Source organism: Cynocephalus volans, chromosome 1, assembly GCF_027409185.1.
Source record: "Cynocephalus volans isolate mCynVol1 chromosome 1, mCynVol1.pri, whole genome shotgun sequence".
In the NCBI taxonomy this organism is placed as follows: domain Eukaryota; kingdom Metazoa; phylum Chordata; class Mammalia; order Dermoptera; family Cynocephalidae; genus Cynocephalus; species Cynocephalus volans.
In genome coordinates this window covers 168,513,043-168,532,374 of record NC_084460.1, presented here as the reverse complement: position 1 = coordinate 168,532,374, position 19,332 = coordinate 168,513,043, and the positions used below count along the sequence as shown (strand labels likewise).

General features: G+C 32.0%; 1 protein-coding gene across 1 annotated transcript in view; it reads right to left on the bottom strand.

Annotated features, from left to right (window-relative positions):
• NCAM2 (neural cell adhesion molecule 2) overlaps positions 1-19,332 on the bottom strand; it is a 254,884-nt gene that overhangs the window by 214,775 nt on the left and 20,777 nt on the right. The window contains 5 exon segments of the mRNA XM_063079012.1: positions 2,650-2,793; positions 4,825-5,031; positions 8,240-8,314; positions 9,532-9,610; positions 10,221-10,300. Coding sequence (XP_062935082.1) covers positions 2,650-2,793; positions 4,825-5,031; positions 8,240-8,314; positions 9,532-9,610; positions 10,221-10,300 — 585 coding nt within the window.

Below are 19,332 nucleotides of genomic sequence, written 5' to 3'. Positions count from 1 at the left end.
TTATCATAGACCCTAAGTACCTTGTTTTCACTGGTTTACCTATTTATCTTTTCATTTAACCTATTGTTATTTTGACAGCAGTGAACTTGTTTATCTTGTTAACCATGAATCACCAACATCTAGCAAGCAAGAAGGAGTACACTAGGTGTTGAATAACAGCTGAATGAATCTTTTATACTAGAAGTAGATTACATAAAAATTTCATTGAACAAGATAATTTTATCCATAGTCTTTGATGCAGAAAGAGTACATGAATTAGGTGTTGATGAAAGCATGTATAAAGGTGACACTGAAGTCAGGATATTCAACTTTTATAACAAAATGGGAACTTTACTCCATAAATGCTTGGATATTTTAGCATATGGATTTCCTTTTAATGAGCAACATGGAAAAATTCCACATTAGTTATTCTGTAGGAATTTGAATTCTGAATGTCTGCCATACAGCTACTATCAAAATCATAGCTAAAAGAATGAACGTACCCAAGCCTTTATTGTTTCATCTGGAACATCTAAGCTTTACTTCTGTATCACATTAAGGCAACAGACAGCTACCCAAGTACACTACATTATTCTAAATCCCCATACACATTCCTTTCATACTTATAAACCTAATCTTATTCCATTAGCTTAAATAAAGGGATCATGTAAGGTATAATCAGATGAAGAGTATTACTTCTTGCAAATCCATTATAAACATAGAAATTGTTTGATAATAAACTGCGTGCTAACTTCCTCCAGTATTACATGGTTAGAAAAGCTTGTCCTTCACAAATTACTTGAATACTTTAAATCCTATAGTTAAAAAAAAATACTATTTTACTTGTTTTTGTGTGTGTGTTCTTAATTTTTTTTTGGCCTGGCATGCAGCTCAGTGTTAAATTTTGTACTTAACTCTAGACACTTACCCTACATTGGATTTTCTGATTCCAGATATAAAATAAACGCATATAATTATTTTCTTGACTAAACTGATTTTCATGGTTTAAAAACTCGATGAGAAGGGATAAGAATGATAAATGTCAAGTACTGAAAATATGACATATTGACTAACATTTTATTCACTGAACAAATATTTAAAAATGCCTGCCATCTTATTTATAACTTCATAATCACTGCTTAAAATGGATGTAACAATCCACTGTTTATAGACGAAGAATCTGATTTAGGTACAGAGCAGTTAGAAAAGTTGTTCAAAGCCTCAGGTCCAACGAAATGAGCAGAGCCAAAAGAGAACTCTAGCTTTACATTATTCCTTCCTGGGATGCTGGGGAAAAATGCATAAGTTGTAAGATAAAAGCATCACTTCTCCATCACCACTGTACTTGACTGTCAATCTTTGCTTTGAGGCTTTTGTTCTACATGTCTTTTTAAAACTGTAATTCAGTTCAAAATCTTCTTGTAATTAAACTTTGCAATAAACCAGATGTACACTTGAAGCTTAAGATTAGACAGTCTGAAAATGTTTAGACATTGTCATTTAATTGCTGTAAAAGAAATGCCTTTTCTTTATTATTGAGGTGGAAAAAGCTGAGACAGTATCTCATACAATTTATTCATGTGACTTGTTAATAAAATCTAAAGCAGTTATGCTAAAATCAAACAAGAGGAAATAAAGAACTATTTAACATTAACTTATTATAATAAAAACAAAGAGTTTTAGTCCATAACTGACAAGCATTGAATATTCCAAGCTCAGAAAAATTATCTCAAATTTTTAAAAAAATGACCATAAATATGATCATGATACATTCTCTCTACATACTCAAAAATAGATACTCTCTACTTTCTCTCCTCTATGCTTTAGAAGTTTCATCCTTGGAAATAAAACGGAATCATCCAAGACACAAAGTACTTAAAAAGACTCAATTATTTTCTATCTCTCTGCAATGCAGGAGCATTGGAAAATATTCTAAATTGAAAATGCTCCCTATGCACAATGGTAAAGGAGCATAATGTAAGTAAATGATACTTTCAATTTCAGATGTCATATTATTCTGAAATTTTAGCTCAGTCTAAATCAAAATCATAAAGACAAGTTGAGTGAGTATACTTTTCTGTCTATTATCTATATGCATCTTATCATAATATTTAGAACACGTAAGATGTCTTTGATGAATGACCCAAAATATAAACAGAATTCATATAGATATTATTTTAAGTTTACATACAGTGAGCCCATGGGAACATGCTTAAATTATAATATGTAGACTCATAATGCATCAGGATTTACTCCTTCATTTACTTAGTACTGTTAATATTGTATTAGTCTTTCCTTGAAACTAGAGCAAGGGTCAGCAAACATTTTCTGTAAATCTCCGGATAATCATGATTGTTGACTTTGTAGGCCAACCTATCTGTGCCGCAGCTGCTCAACTTTGCCACCAAAGCAACCATGGATAATGTGTAATAACTGGCCATCGCTGAGTTCTGATAACACCTGACAAAAACACCAGAAGAGCTGAATTTGGCCAGAGGTCCCCAGGTTGCCAAACCATAGTCTAGAGCTTTAAGGTTCTCAAAATAGGTGTTAGACATTTAGGATAAAAAATTGCAATTGCTATAGTCCCAATTGCAAAGTAGATTCAGTCTTTTTAAAAATTGTGATATTATTAAAACATATAACTTAGAGAGTTACCAAAATACTAACTGTCGGAAATAGTGGTGACTTCCTCATTATGATACAACCAGCTGACAGCAGGCGCTGGTGAACTGCTGACTCGGCAAACCACTTCCGCATCTTCTCCTTGTTTAAATTCTTGAGGAGATACGACTTCTCTGAAAGTGAGTTTTTCTGTATCAATAAAGCCAAACAAATCATAAAAGAATTATCACTCATGTCTCTCAACAACATATTCCGGAATCTATGTTTATTGATATTGTAATTAAATAATTAGGTCAAATTAGATCCTTTAAAATCTTAAACCACATAATCTTATTCTTCTCCCTAGTAACTTCCCATCTCACTTACAATAATTCCCAAAGTCCTTACAGTGCCTTACTAGGTCCTATACAAACTGGAGTCTCCCCCACAAGGCTGATCCCAATTTCTCCTCTTTTAAGTTTCTTGAACACTCCAAATTTGTTTTCACTCCAGGGTATTTGTACTGTCTTAAATTTATTCAGATTTCTGCCCAACTTCCTCATATAAAATAGCAATATACCTTTACACCTCAACTTCTCTTACTTCTGTAACCTCACTTAATTTTTTTCCACAGAATTCCATAGCATGATATCTAACATCTAAGTTTATTTTTTTTGTTTGTTTTTTTAGCTTATTTATTATTTGTCTGTCTCTGTCTCCGACTTAGAATAGTATTGGGTGGGCACTTGAAAAGTGCATTGAATGAAAGATTGAACATGGGTATTATGGTTCATAAATTTTTATGCATCATTCTTGAGAAAAAAATATTTTTTTTACCTTCACTTTACTTACACAAATAATACACCAGGTATCTTTCTTTGTATCATCTTAAAAAATAAAAAATTTTTTAAAAAATCCTCCCAAATACTTTATCTACGAAATAACCATTTCCTTTTAATTATTTGCTATTGTGAAATAGATGCTATAGGGAGTCACATAAATAAGGAAAATAACTTTCCTTGAGGATCTTAGAATCTCATAGAGAAAAAAATAAAATAAAGGCCAAATTAGGAAAAACAAGGGCAACAGTGATCCAACAAATTACCCTCATAATCAGACAAGATGTCATACTAGGGAAATGCTCTCTTTTTTTCTTCATATCCTATTTCTTGAATAATAATTTTAGAAAGCTATAAGGATGAGACAGCTCGTGAGCTCGTATTCCAAAAATTCATTTAATTTTTCACTGGTGGAAATGCTAACTACCACATATTAATTGTAAAGCATTGTTCTAAGTACTGTATGCAATATTAATTAATGTAGTTCTCAAAACAACTCTGTGTTTGATATAAGTACTATTATTATATCCATTCCTGTAGATGAGAAAACTGAAGACAGAGAGGTTAGGTAACTTGCTCAAGGTCACAGAAATAACTGATAGAGCCAGGTTTCAAATCCAGGGAGTTAACAGGCTACACAGAGTTCCTAAGCAGTTTAATGATTCCTGAATGTGAGAAAAAGAAAGGAACACAGGAAGCAATCCATCTCAAGTCATAAAACAAAATGTAAACCTGGAAAACCTTGACCTCATTAATAAAAATGCCTAGTGGGGAAGAATCCTGACTAGATTCTATGCTTTACTAGATTACTTCTCAGTGTTCTCTCTGTCTGCTCTTTTTCAATGATCCTTCCCTCAGTTCTCATTCTAGAATAGTCAGTGCTACGACATACACAATTTCATTTATTTATTTTTTCTTTTCTTGGTGGCTGATTGATTATGGGTATAGGAATCCTCGACCTGGTATTGTAACACTGAGCCCTAACCAACTGAGCTAACAAACCAGTCCATGACTTCATTTGTTCTCATCATCTTTCATTTTAGAGTAAGAAATTACCCCAAATAAATTTCATACCACTAAATAAGCAACTATTTTCTACTTACTCAATGGATTCTAAATGGCCTGGAATAATGGAAAAATTTTACTAATATTATTTAACCAACAGAATTGCCTTCATCTATATGTTTACAACCACTTATTATCTATTCTTTTTTTTTTTTTTAAGAGGCACTGTGGTAAAACATAAATAAATAAATAAGACCTGACATCCTTAAAGGTCTTAGAACTTTGTATAGCAATATTTCTTAATGAGTGTTAGTTTTGTTATTAAATACATTTTATTTTCTTTGAATTCTGTATAAGCAATTACAATTTTAATTTAAAACATAAATACATGACTTACGGTAAATTTCCAAAACTACTGTAGCTTCTTGTGTCTGTCCTTTGGCATCTGTTGCTTGACAACGATATATCCCTGCATCTTCTATATTTGCGTTGTAGATGGTTAATCGTGACCTAACACCTTCCTTTTGCACCATTACCCTCTGTGTTGAAATGATCTTCTCTCCTTGCGGATTAAACCAATCTATACTCTCAGGTTCACCAATTGCTGCAAAGAGCCATGGAAAATGAATGTTTGAAAATATGTCCCAAGTGTTTGTTTTGGCACTGGAATATAGTGTTACATAGCAATTTTAACAATCTAAAAAGAAAATGTAAATAGGAGAAGATTGGAAATCTGAAAATCTTACAAAATTTAAAGTAAACACAAATGTTCACACAAATGTTCATCTTTGTTTATCCATCATTGAGGATTCAATCCGTTTCAGTAAGCAATGTCCAAAAAAGTTCCATAGGAAACTTCCCTCACAGTGTTTAAGCTGTGATATTTGAAACTTTACCTTAGTAATCACTGGATTATTACTACATTTCAGTACTGAAACTGCCTTGGCCACTGAGCCAGGCATTAACCCCACCTGATAGATACATCTGAACAGACACACAATGAATAACATGATTTCACCTGCTCAGTTCTCTTTGCTAGCGTCAGGAGATAGCACTTTCATCCCTGATAATGCAGAGGTTACAGAAATGTAAATAATTTTACAAAACAAACTTTGGCCTTTGATAATACTGTATTTTAAGTTAAATTCCCAAGTTGTTAAACTTGTACAGATAAGGCCAATGCCTATTTTTAAAATGAAGTCCTGATCTTCTCTTTTCCTAACTGAAATGAGTTGTTTCATCATTTTAATCTGAAATTGTTAACTATTTAATGATATGATAATTAAAATGCTTTGAAATGATACTTATACTGCTAGGTAATTACAACCAAATCATTACAGGGTAAACATTTATTTAAGTTTCCCAATTCAGAATCTAGGTTATTATCCTCTCTGTAAAGCTGAAGCTTCCTGTGTTTGCTTTTAGTTACCAGAAGGATGTATTTCACCTAATTACTTGAGAGATAATTTGTGGAAGCAGCATACACTATTAACTCAGAAGAATCAGGGGAAAATGCATAAAGTTAACTAACATCTGCAGGACCTCTTTAAAGAAAATTGCTCCATCTCATTTTTTCTAAGAAATGGTTTTAGAAACAAATTATCCTCCTTTCTATAACAAATTAGACATACTTGAACAAAAGTATGAAAGAAAGTTTAGTGAAATCTTAAATAGATCTTCGTTATGTTATCTTCGGTTTGTCTGAACAGAACCATAAAAACATAATGGTTACAGGATAGTGCATTTGACAGGGGGTGGGGAAATGGGTGGTGATATTTTAATTCTTTCCTTTATAGGGAATTTAATTTAAATGAGCATCACTTTAAATTTGAACAATACAAAATCTCATTTTATACAGTAAATTTAATATAATATTCTAAGAAATACTTTGGACATTTTCATTCTTAATAACATGGTAAAAAATTTTATGGAGAGTTTATTCTGGATTTTAATAAAGCAATCATAATTCTCTTTTTCTGACATCTCTAATAAATAATAATTTCCATCAAAATTTCCACATTGATAAGAATGAACTACTATACAGATAATTTATAAATATCATTAAGCTTTTTATGTTCTTGGAAATGTAGTTATAAAAATTTATTTGCTATATCTAACACACTCTTATTTAGCTCTCTGAGGTTTAAATTTAAATCATTTACTTTATTGAGTTTTAGATGTCAATGTTTTTAAGGTGTCTGGAAACTTTAGAGTCATATTTATAGTCACCACTGTAGTAGAAAAAATACATACAAACATTTTTATTTGAATGGGTGTCCCATATCTTTATTTGTAGATTATTGTTTGCTTATTATTTTACTACTCTATTTAATATAAATGAGACCTAGATTATGCATCTTTATATAGAAGAAAAAAATGTTTACTTAGTTTGCCTTCTTATTAACAGCAAAACTCAGTACCACTAAATAATGTTAATTCATACTTTAAAATCATGTCTTAATTTGACATCATGTAACACACACAGGCAAGCACCTTATGCAATTCATGTCATAGCTATATGCAAATACAATTTCATTTTATTTTCAAAATTTATTTTTAAACTATTTTATTATCCTATTATTATATGATACAATTGAGTGTGTGTGAGTGTGTGTGTGTGTGAGTGTGTGTGTGTGTGTGTGTGTGTGTGTGCATCTGTGTGGATAAAATATGGATGAGATTTAGAAACAGGGAGATATATACTCTTATGCCAAAACTCTGTGGACATAATATGTGATAAACCAATCTCTCTGCTACTCTCTGATTTTCCATTTGTCAATATAAAGAACATGTATTAACAGACCTATCAATTCAGACCATTAGGAAGGCAAATGTATGAAGAATCATTGGCTCTATTAATGTTTTCATAAGATGTTCTGGCTCATAAATGTTATTATAAATATGGCTCTATTTTTAATAAATTTAATAATAATATAAATAATCCATGTCACTCTCAAGACAACTTTTATTATGTATTTTATGTCACTAATGCCTACTTTAATCAAGTTTTGAATTGCTTTAGTATAATCAGGAATAATAAAACTAATTCTAAAATATTCTCCTAAGCAATTTTGGCACTAAGTGAATGTTTTTGAAAACTTTAGGTATAAAAACTGTTTGCATAAAAATGAATTTGATAAATTTAAATAGCTGTAGAATATATTTATTTGTGAGTTCTACAATATACTGAATTAGAATTTGATGCTGAAGTACTTAAATGACTTCTAAAAGAATTTTGCATGTACATGGTTAAACTGAATGAGGCCCATATAATTTCCCACACACATTATTATATATACTACTTTTGATTGACAGTCATAAAAATATTGCCAAATCTTTCCTTATTAAATAACTATCTAATTTTTAAAAGAATATTCACTTTTCAAGAGTTTGGGGGGGTTTTTTGTCCTATAATTTTCATTCAGGTGTAACTATAATGCAGTGTGCCATATCTAATTTATTCATTGCATATTTACAAAGATGGTTCAGTAATAATCTTTACATTCATCCTAATATTACTGTTTAGACAGGAATAATACTTAAATTTATTTAAAAGTTGTTATACATACATTATAATTGATAAGTTATTTACAAAATAAATAATCTAGTTTGTTCAGCAGTCAAAATTAATAACTTGAAATTAATAGAAATAAAATTCATAGTGTTTAATCGGCAAAATGTAGTTTCACAATCATTATAATCCAAATGATATTTTTAGAGAACTAAGTTTTTAACTACTTAAATTCAGCCAATATGTTTTAATAATTAAAGCAGAAAACAAGTTATCTGTAAATATTTATAGAAATCCATACCTGTACATGTGAAGAATTTTGATTCACCCACACTAAGCTCTACTTTGCTAAGTGAAATTGTCACTTGAAGAAGAGCTGGAAAAAAAAAATGAGTAACAATTAACTATGGTTTTAAACATGGATTCTAAGTTTTCATACATGATGTCTAAACCACATAGTTCAAGCAGCAATTATTTTCCCTACAATATTTTATCACCCATAAAGAAAAACTGAAGTTTTATAAAATACAATCTAACATTATTTATGTTACATTACTATGCATTTAACCACCAGACCAAATATAGCACTTATTCAAATTAATATGTTGAAATTCTGTTTGTCAAAAATAAATGACTAAATTCATACTCAAGCGTCTGTTCCTTATTCAGAGGCTAGGCCTTATATGTACTACCAGATTGAGCAACAGCTCAAGGAAATGTTTGCTCACCACCTAGAACCTTGTTCAAAGAGTAAATCCTATACTGTCATTACATCAGCAATCTTAATTTGATTATTACACATTGTGTACATGCATGGAAACATCACGCCATACCCGTTCAATACGTACAACAATGTGTCAATTAATAATAAATTACTATACTAAAAAAAGTAAATAATTAATTAATTAACCACATCTTGACTATGTACTAAAATATTTTCACGAAAGGAGGCGTACACAGGGAGAGGATCATTGCATAGGGAAAGGTGAATGAGCAACGATTTTCGCAAGATAAATAAGATAAGTGAAGGAACCAAGGCAATGGCGATAAGATAGAAAATATACTCAATATTTTAAAGAAGTTTTTTTTTCTTTTTTTTGTCAAATTTGAGATAAAATAATTGAATATTCTAAACTTTTAGAAGATAAAATTAAAAGATAATTCAAATTTTGTTTCAATATGAATTGACAGACATATTTCTAATAATATGGTGAACAAGACAGTGTGAACACTCCCCAAACTCTGTCCCACCATCCCTAGCTCTCAGAAATGCATATTTGAGCTTTCAGTAAAGTAATGAAGCTATAACAGATAAAGGAGGAAAAATCTGAAAGTAGAGTACAAGGTTGCACTGGGAATTTGCTGATCACAGTAGAGAAAAGGTTTATTGAGGTGAGCACAGACTGCATAGAGACAGGATCCAAGCTTGTCCAGAACAACAAGATGCTGTAGAACATCAAATACCACTGGACAGGAATAAGATTCTTCCTCAAAGAAGGGTGTAAAGTCAGTCAACCCATTGGCAAAGGGAGAGGACAAGGAGACTTGCCTCACCTGACCTGGGTAGGGAGAAAATACTTTTCCTTAACTAACCATCAGTTTTGCCATATCCCAGATTTAGAATGTAAGTTATAAACATGCTCTGTGGGAAACCCCAAGCTGAGAAACTAAACTAAAAAGCAATTTCACATGTAGAGCTCACAGCTAAGTAGCAGAAGCAAACATAAATCTCCTTTAGGAAAACCATATCATCAGCAGTGATTGCCCAAGAATTTTATAAATGAGTCTCTCTTTAGTCTAAAGGCACATTCTAACATTATAATACACATGGTGAAATAAGGTACTGTGAGCAAGTCAGCTGAAACAACAAATAGGAGAACTAGACCCATGTAATTTCAAATAATGTAATTTTTAGAGTAAATATATAAGTATGTTGAAAACGTTTAAAGAAATAAAATGTGGATTCAAAAACAGGAAAAGAACAAAATGTTTTTCAAGAAAGAACTGTCAACTATGTTGTTTAAGCTCTTTGAAATATGTTTTCTCATATTTCCTATCTTCATTGGTTAAATTTCTTTTTCAGAAACCTCTCTGGGAAACTTGGACTGGGCTACATAGCTTTTTTCTCTTCTCTCAGCCTCGGGTCCTATTTTCATTCACAATTCCTAAATACTCAGAGAGTGTTTGCAATATTATAGGGGCTCAACAAGTGTTGAAGTAGATCTAACATATCAGAGAGAAACAAATAAAGAAATTCATAACTCAGAAAGAATTGGAAAAACTAGTAGAATCAAGGAAAAAGAGTATCTAAAAACCATTAAGCCATGACGATTCTAGTGAAAATTCACAAAACAAGAGTCTTCTTTTCAAGAAGTAACTAATCCCCTTGGTAACCTAAAAAGGGGTCAACAGAGGCAAACTGAAGAACTCAAGAAATTTGAAAGTGCCTTTGTAAGAAGATTGAATCAGAAGAGGTGGGTGGGTTTATTCGAACCCACAATTCTGGGTATGGGGACAGGAATTACATAAATTGGACAAGACCTGAGAATGCCTATGGATTGAAGAAAAAGCAGAAAAAGAGTTGAAGAAATTAGAGTTTAAAGAAAAAAAGAGAAATTATAATTCTGCCCTTCATTCTCTTTTCTTTTCTCCCTTTACTTTCTTCTTTAAGATAATATTGTATTTCAGGATATCAATTCTCTTTTCTCTTTGGCTCTTCAGTCTGTACTTTCCCAAAGTCTAATCCTGCACTCTCCAACCCTCAGTCAACAGTCAGCTGAAAAGCATACTTCAGTTTTCAACTTTCTATGTGCAAACTGAATCCATTCTCCTTCCACCAAAATTTGCTCACTGTTCGCTATTCCATTTTTGGTCACTGTCAACCTATTTCCAAGTCTTGGCCGTATAAACTCTGAAATATCATTGATATATATTCTTGTTTGGGTTCAGAAAACATGAACTCATTAATTTTAATCTGAGGTATTTCATCAGCCTCTATATTTCTTTTTCTGACTTTTATCTCTTTAGTCTCCAAAATATTTCTCAGATTGCTGCATGCATATTAATACAGGTTGAGTGTTTTTCCCCTCCAAAGCTCATGTGGAAGATTGGTCCCCAATGTTGCAGTGTTGAGAGGTGGGGCCTTTAAGAGGTGCTAGATAATGAGGGCCCTATTCCTCATCATGGGTGTGGAGTGGTGGCTTTATAAAGAGAACACACGAAAACACTCTTGCCCCTCATTGCCAAGTGACACCCTGCATTGCCATGGGATTCTGAAGGGTCCCCACCAAGAAGGAGGCTCTCACCAGATGTGCCCTCTGGATCTTGGAGTTCCCAGTCTCTAAAACTGAAAGAAATAAATTAGCTATTCTTTTATAAGCAACAGAAAATGAACTAATACACATACATTTCTAAACCTACATTTACTTTCACTCTCCTACTCAAAAATCTTCAAAGTGTTTACTTTGTCCAATTAATAAAATTATTATACATATTTCAATTAAAATAACCAATCCAAGGTTTTTTTTTTTTTTTTTTTTTTTTTTTTTTTTTTTTTTGTCTTTTTCGTGACCGGCACTCAGCCAGTGAGTGCATCGGCCATTCCTATATAGGATCCGAACCCGCGGCGGGAGCGTCGCCGCGCTGCTAGCGCAGCACGCTACCGAGTGCGCCACGGGCTCGGCCCGCAAGGTTATTTTTAATTACTTCTCTTCAGTGCTTCTGCAGCTATAGAGAAATAGGATTAATTGTCTTCTCTCCTCCCAACTGAGTCACACTTTCCTACCACTGTGCATTTGCTCAAACTGTTTCATTTGCCCTCATCTTCCTTTTCATAACTACACATGGCTCAAAGTAAACCTAAGATGTCAATAGCTTTACAAACAGCCTCTGATACACCCATAGATGGTACCAACAAATAAATATCTTTGATAAGTAGGAATTTTCACTAAACAAATGAAACTTACATTATTGATAATTATATTCACTTCTCTATCTTATTTAAATATTACATTCCTGAAAGTCAGGACTCATCAAACGTTTTTTTCTCCTAAACTGATAATCTATAAATGGATGAAAGAATAATGGTCAAGCACTTACTGAGGGTTTCTTGTATGATAGGTACAAACTTGTTGAACATTGTCATGACAGTGATAACAACATATAATTTTGGAATGAGTTCATTACCTTGAATTGAATTTAAAGAAATCAGAGAGTTTGAGGAATTCATTATAATAAAATGAAATTGAGCATGAAATTAATTGGTTACTTTATATAAAATACTTGGTTAATTTTTCATTCAGTACGAATTATCAATTCACCCATTAATCAAGCCATATTTTTCATGGACATTTTGGTGACTAGGTTATGATATATTTCATTGCTATATATGTTGAAAAATATTGTTGAAAAGACCACCTTATCCTTTACCACATTTCTCAAAGGCCAAATTTTCTCTAATAGACTTTTATATATATATTAAAATATGTGCATATTAGTAAAAACCTAAAGAACTAAAATTTTAGGTCTTGACCTAATCATTGCTCTAGTGACTTAACATCCAGAATTTCTTGTGATCAGTCTGGACCTATGTTTGTTTCCAAATGATTGATTTTAGACCCTAAGTTCAGAAAAAAACTGAATGGTTTTCTAATGTCAAAAACTTGTGTTTGGAGAAAACTGAACAGAAATGATACATTTGACAACTATCCAGTTAATCTTTCCTTCATTTCTGGTGTTTCAATTTAGGAACGATTTATTTCATTTAGAAACAAATTAAATTAAGTATTTTTTTTTTATTTTTATTTATTTATTTATTTTTTTAATTTTATTTTGTTGATATACATTGTGGCTGATTATTGCTCCCCATCACCAAAACCTCCCTCCCTCCTCCGTCCCCCCTCCCCCCCAACAATGTCCTTTCTGTTTGCTTGTCGTATCAACTTCAAGTAATTGCGGTTGTTATATCTTCTTCCCCCCCCCCCCGTTTGTGTGTGTGTGTGTCTGTGTGTGTGTGTGTGTGTGAATTTATATATTAATTTTTAGCTCCCACCAATAAGTGAGAACATGTGGCATTTCTCTTTCTGTGCCTGACTTGTTTCACTTAATATAATTCTCTCAAGGTCCATCCATGTTGTTGCAAATGGCAGTATTTCATTCGTTTTTATAGCTGAGTAGTATTCCATTGTGTAGATGTACCACATTTTCCGTATCCACTCATCTGATGATGGACATTTGGGCTGGTTCCAAAGTATTTCTAATAAAAATTTCTATGTAGGATTGTGGTTTGAAAATAAAATGGCATTCACTGATATTGAAAAATTTAATTTTGATGTTTTCCTCTTCTTGTGTATTTGGAATAGATATAATCCCTTTGAATAAAATTCTGATGTGTATAATATTACATAGATTCACTGAATATAAGAAGCATTAATATTTAAATAACCACATTCATTATAATCAATCAATATATTATTTTGTATTAGAGTTGTGGTTGAGAAGTCACAAATGTCAGTAAACATCTTTGCAAGAGATTTTTATTTAAGATAGAATAATGTTTTAAACTCAAAGACTCAAAAGTGAAGCCAGGTTAGATATGTGTCCTCGGTGGATAATTATCAAAGAAGTACATGTAATAACAACCTTAAAAGTATAGTTGGGTAAATAAAAAAATCATTTACCATAATCAGTAAGTGTTTAAGGACTACACACATTTTGAAACTCATTCTTCTAGATGTTACGGTATGCAAAAATAGTAAGCCATATTTCCTAATGTTAAGGGATTTACAATTTAATATTTGGAAGGAAAACAAAACTACATAAAAATATGAACAATAAAACAAGATGGTGTGTATCATTTACGGTTATTATGAGATTTATGATCTAGAAGGCTTTAGAGGACAATAAAACTTAAGTAAACCAGAAGGATGAGATAGATACTATAATAAAAGGGAAGAAAGAGAGAAGACATTCCATATCAACTAAGGCAGAAGTGTTCAAAGAACTTTCAGGGAATTAGTAAATCAATAGAGATGAGATTTATCTCATACAGAGTATTGTTGAGATATCATTGGAGAAATAGTTTGGTAAAGGCGCTGGAAGGTCTCAAACGTTATTGTAAAATGTCTGGACTTGAATTTTTGTCCATTAATTATTGATAAATAGAAACAAAGATTGTAAAACTGTCATTTAGTAAAGATTGGTTGGAGGTAAGATTATTGACAAATTGAACAAAGGGGGATAAGCACTTTAGAGTATGTTGTGATAAGTACCCAGGTGGACTGATGGTAAAAAATATGAAAAAGTAGGAATAGATGTAACAAAAAATTCACAATAAGAGTTATCTCTGTGATAAATTAGAAAACTAGTGATAAAGGGAAAAAAGTCAAAGATGTTAGGATTTTCTAATTCTGTGACACAAGAGTTATCAACATCAGAAATAAATTCAGTATGAGTGTTTGAAACAAAAGGGGAAAAGAGTATCTTGGATATTTTTCATATCCAGCTAATGTAGGGAAAATATAAAGCCATAATTTATTTCATAAATGAAGATTATTTCTCAAAATGGAATAGAGCCAATATTATAACAAAGATAACTGCTATTGTAACAAAGTGTAAATTAATATTTATAATTTAAGTAAGCATGCAGATCAAATAGCAGATATTCAAAAGTGACTCTTTTAATTTCCAGGAATATAAATATAATGAAGTCACTGGCATTTCTATGTTCCATCAGGGGACCAAGCGCCCTTTGCAATTTGATAAAACATTTAGCCATGGTATTTAAAATGGCCAGTTTATCACCTGCAGAGATTTAAAAACTGACAACTTAATCAGTTTACTGCCTGCTTGACACAAAACAGACTTGGATAGTTTTAGAATTCCCACAGATATGCAGGGATAACTTAGAGCACTGATTTGCATCATTCTCCAGGCAAGCAATTTTTTTTCCTAGGCCTCCACATCAAGGGAATTAGAAGACTGGGACACTTCTTCAGCAGTTATAGAAACTCAAAAAAGACTTACTCCTAAAAAAACCTTTGTAAATTATTAGTTACTCCAAATAAAGATTATTCTCCTTATTGAAAATATATTTAAAAATTTTATCTACTCTGAGAAAGTTACATACGTTATTTAATTATTCCCTTTTTTATTATTGAATTTCCATGGCAATATATTACAACAGCCTATTTGGGTTATTAGATTTTGAAAATTGCCACAATATTGAAGAAAGTTCAGAACTTTTGGAGCATTTAAGAGAGAAATGCTCTCTCATCGAACATTTTAGAAAGCCTAGTGTCTATGACTGTTTTGTGAAATCTATTTCTTAGTTAAGTGTTTCACCTAATTTTCTGAAAAATAAAGTTAAACTTTTTAGTGTAATTCTTCTCTGCCTCCATGCTTCTTTATATCTGTACTCAAACTTCTTCAACCTTCTCATCCTGAGTTAGGAAAATAAGTGCTCAAGTTGCTAGATCATCTGAGTCCATTTAAAAAACAACCAATTTACCTCCATAATGCCCTTTTCTGTCAAGTTATAAACAACTTTGAATTCCTTTCATTCTACACAATAAATAATAATAAATGGAACAAATAGAAGAGAAAAAAAGTAATATAAATAAAACAGTAATCCTTTCCCTGTTTCTCTTTCAAATTGCTTTATATGGTATATGATACTTGTCTCATTACATTATCTCCCCCAAAAAATTAACTTTACATATCCCCATTCTTAGTATTCTTTATTCTGTCCTCTCCATTATACTAATAAACAATGTTTTTAAGATCAACCATAGTCTTTTAATTTTCAAATCAAATAATAATTTTCAGGTTTCATTTTCATTTTAGAATGAGATACTGCTGACTGCCTTGTTCCTTAACCGTCCCATCCCTTGACAGCTACATATTTATTCTCTGCTTACTTTCCTGATTTTTCCTCTGTTAGGCTTTTGGGTTACATCTCCTCTCCCACATAGCCCTTTAATATTTTTATTTCTTGGCAATCTCTTTATTTTCTTCTCTTGGTGTTCTATATATGTTCTTCTACTGCAAACACATGTAAGATAAATTATCTGTGCTGGACACAGTTTTAAGCAGCATACTTATAACTCATTTAATCCTCAAACAGTCCTATTAAATAGATACTATTATCATTCCTATTTTAGAGACAATAAAGCTGAGGCAAAGATGGTTTTGCTAATGGCCACTCAGTCAATACATGGTAAAACCAGATTTGAATCCAGCCATCTGTACCCAGCGTCTGTGCTCTTAATCACTTCACTAGATGCCTCTCATATATAAAAAGTACCAATGTCATCTGGCCCATTGCAGGCACTCAAAACTCAGCTTCCTTGTGTCCACTATTTCCTTTTATACTTTTTAATTATAGATAGAAAGAGTGTGCATGTGTCCCTATCATACTTTTAAAGTCTCAAAACATATTTGCTAATATGTATTATACCACCTTTCTTTGAAAAACCTATAAGTCAACATATCAAAACTCAAGAGCACTCTCTTCCTTTTTTATCTCATTCTTCATTCCCCATATTTAGTGATGAGATTATCACCCACTAAGTATATTTTTCCAGAAAAGTGAGAAATATACAAGATTCTCTCTTCCTCTCTTCTCTCAAATATTAATATGCATCAAATTCAACTCAATCTTTCTTTAAATGTCTTTCAGATACACCTCTGTATTGCATCCTCACTGCCTTAGTTTTACTTCTCACCATGGCTAACCTGGTCCAATGAGTGGTCGGCAAAATTGAACCAAGTCAGGTACTGGGTTTATCAGAAGTATCTGAGGAATTGTCTGTGTGTGTGTGTGTGTGTGTGTGTGTGTGTGTGTGTGTGTGTGTGTGTGTGTGTGTGTGTGTGTGTTCTGGTATATGTGTGTACTTTTACTTTTATTTGATTTTGGTCCCATCCCTGGAAATTCTGATTCGATATACAAGGGTACTTCAAAAAGCTCATGTATATATTTGTATTATGCTTTAATTCTATTTTTCCATGAACTTTTTGATGTACCCTTATATCTAGTATAGAGGCCAGGATTCTTTCTATTTTTAAGTTACTTCCAGATGCTAACCACTGCTACTAAGAAAGTGGCCCCAGTTCAATATCATTGACCTCAAGGAGGAGCATCTTTGTAATACAGAATCTCATGCAGGTCCCATCTCAGACTGAATCACGATCTATAATTGAACTAGATCCCCAGTTGATTCATGTGCATATTAAAATGTGTTCAGGACTGAGTTGTACTATGGTAGTCTGTCTGCTGCATTTACCAATTTGTAATACAAATATACTTCTCATTGTTTAAAGATAAAACCCAAACAACTTCACACGTGACATGTAAGATCTTTAACAACTGGCCATCACCTAACCTTACTAGACCTTATTTCTAACAAAATCAAACTAAAACATACATAATAGTCAAACTACTAGAAATGTTGACAATAAGACCCACTTTCTTTTACTCATTAGAACTTTCTCCTTTTTCTCAACTAAGGACATGCTTATGTCTTTCTGTTAAAGATTTACATGATTTCCCCAAGCAGTTAGCCATATCTTTTTGATATCTTATAAAATCCTATAGGACTTTTTCTCGGAACATGGAACATATTGCACAGAAATATGATAAGAATTTCATGGTTTTTAATACACAGAAAACTTTCATATATATTATAACTTAAAGGCATGATATTCCCTTATCCAAATTCATTAAGTGCTATTTAATTTAAAATTAATCTAAAATTAAGGAAGGTTGTTTGTTTCTGATTTCCATACTATTCTCCAGCAGCACTTAAGACCTACTCAATTTTGTTCACACATCTGTTTCTCAACTGGACTACATATGTCTGGTCTCTCTGAGTCTATCTACCCAGCCCAGGGTTTGGAAGAAAATCCATGCTAAAATATTTGTGCATAAACAAATTTATACTATAGAGAAATGAAATAAAAATAAATGAACTCTTAACCTCTTATTCATATGTCTCCATGAATCTTTCTGTTGGTTTAAAAAGTAGAATCCACTAAAAAGCAATTTGAAATTGATTTTTATTCTCAGTAGATATATTTGCTTGTTCAACCTACAAAAATTTGCCTAATTTACTGACATATTAACTTTAAAGTAAAAATTTTGTTATGACATGATTCTGCAGTAATGTGTGTGTATGTGCACTCTTCAATTCAAAGACATATTTCACATGTAAACACAACATGCATAAAACTGTCATCCAAATGACTGGTACTCAAGAAGTAATTGATGTTCAAAGAGGCCATGTGAGTGAAAAGAAAGAGCAAATAACGTTTTAAAAAAGTAAAGAAAGAACTGCAGGTGAAGGTGAGAATATCTGTAAGGAAATGTCAAGAAATGATGAGCTTGGGAAGACCATGATGGTCAGGCAATATTATATAATCAATACACACCCATCAGCCATTGACTCATAGCTCTGAGCAAAAATTAGTCAGATATATATTGAGAATATCCTGTATATCAAGCATTTAAAAACCTGGGCTTCTCAAGAAATGAAAGTGAATTCATCACACTAAAGAGGAAATATTTATAAAATGAAATCTATGCTGATTCAAAAACATTTTTGTTCTGAAAACAGACAAAAATATTTTTTTTTCAAAAATATGTTTCATGAAATTAAATAGCATGCAATAAATTTTAAAAGGAAATATAAGTTGTGATTCCAAGCATAATTAAAATAAATGTTACTGTACAGAAATACTCAGCAAAATAATTTGTTAATAAAAGTAAAATCATTACATGTGATATTTTAATATTTATAAAACAAGAAGCAATATGGCCCTCTGCCCTATATTTCTGTCTTAAAGTCAGTCCTCTTTTTTATATCATTTAATGTGAAAGTAGAAAATATCCCTTAATGCCAGTTACACCAAGGAATATTGTCACAGTGATGAGAAGCATTCTGTGCTTACATGGTAGTTAGGACCTGAGTTTATTATGAGACCAGGAAGGAACAGGTCACTCATCATTTATTTTGAGTGTGACATTTAATTAAAACTAAAATATCTTGAAGAGGCAGCTCGGCCCAAATTCTACATCCAATCCAAGTTTATTTCAACAGACACCACTTAGATATGTAAGTTATTAGCCACTTTGATGAGGCCAGAATGGAACACAGTGTAAAATTTTTGATCACTGCTAACACCATGCAGTAATAAATTAAATTATGGAAGAGTGTTTGCACTAGGCCTAATTCCTAAGTCTCTGGGTGTCTATGTAAGTGCTTTGTCTACCTCAATTGTGTGAAGTTTCTCTCCACATTAAAGTCAGCATAAACCTTATTTGTAAGCCTGATGAATCGGAAATCAAACATTCAATACACAACAGTTTAGTAAGAAGGCACTTTACTTCTTTTCTGGGAT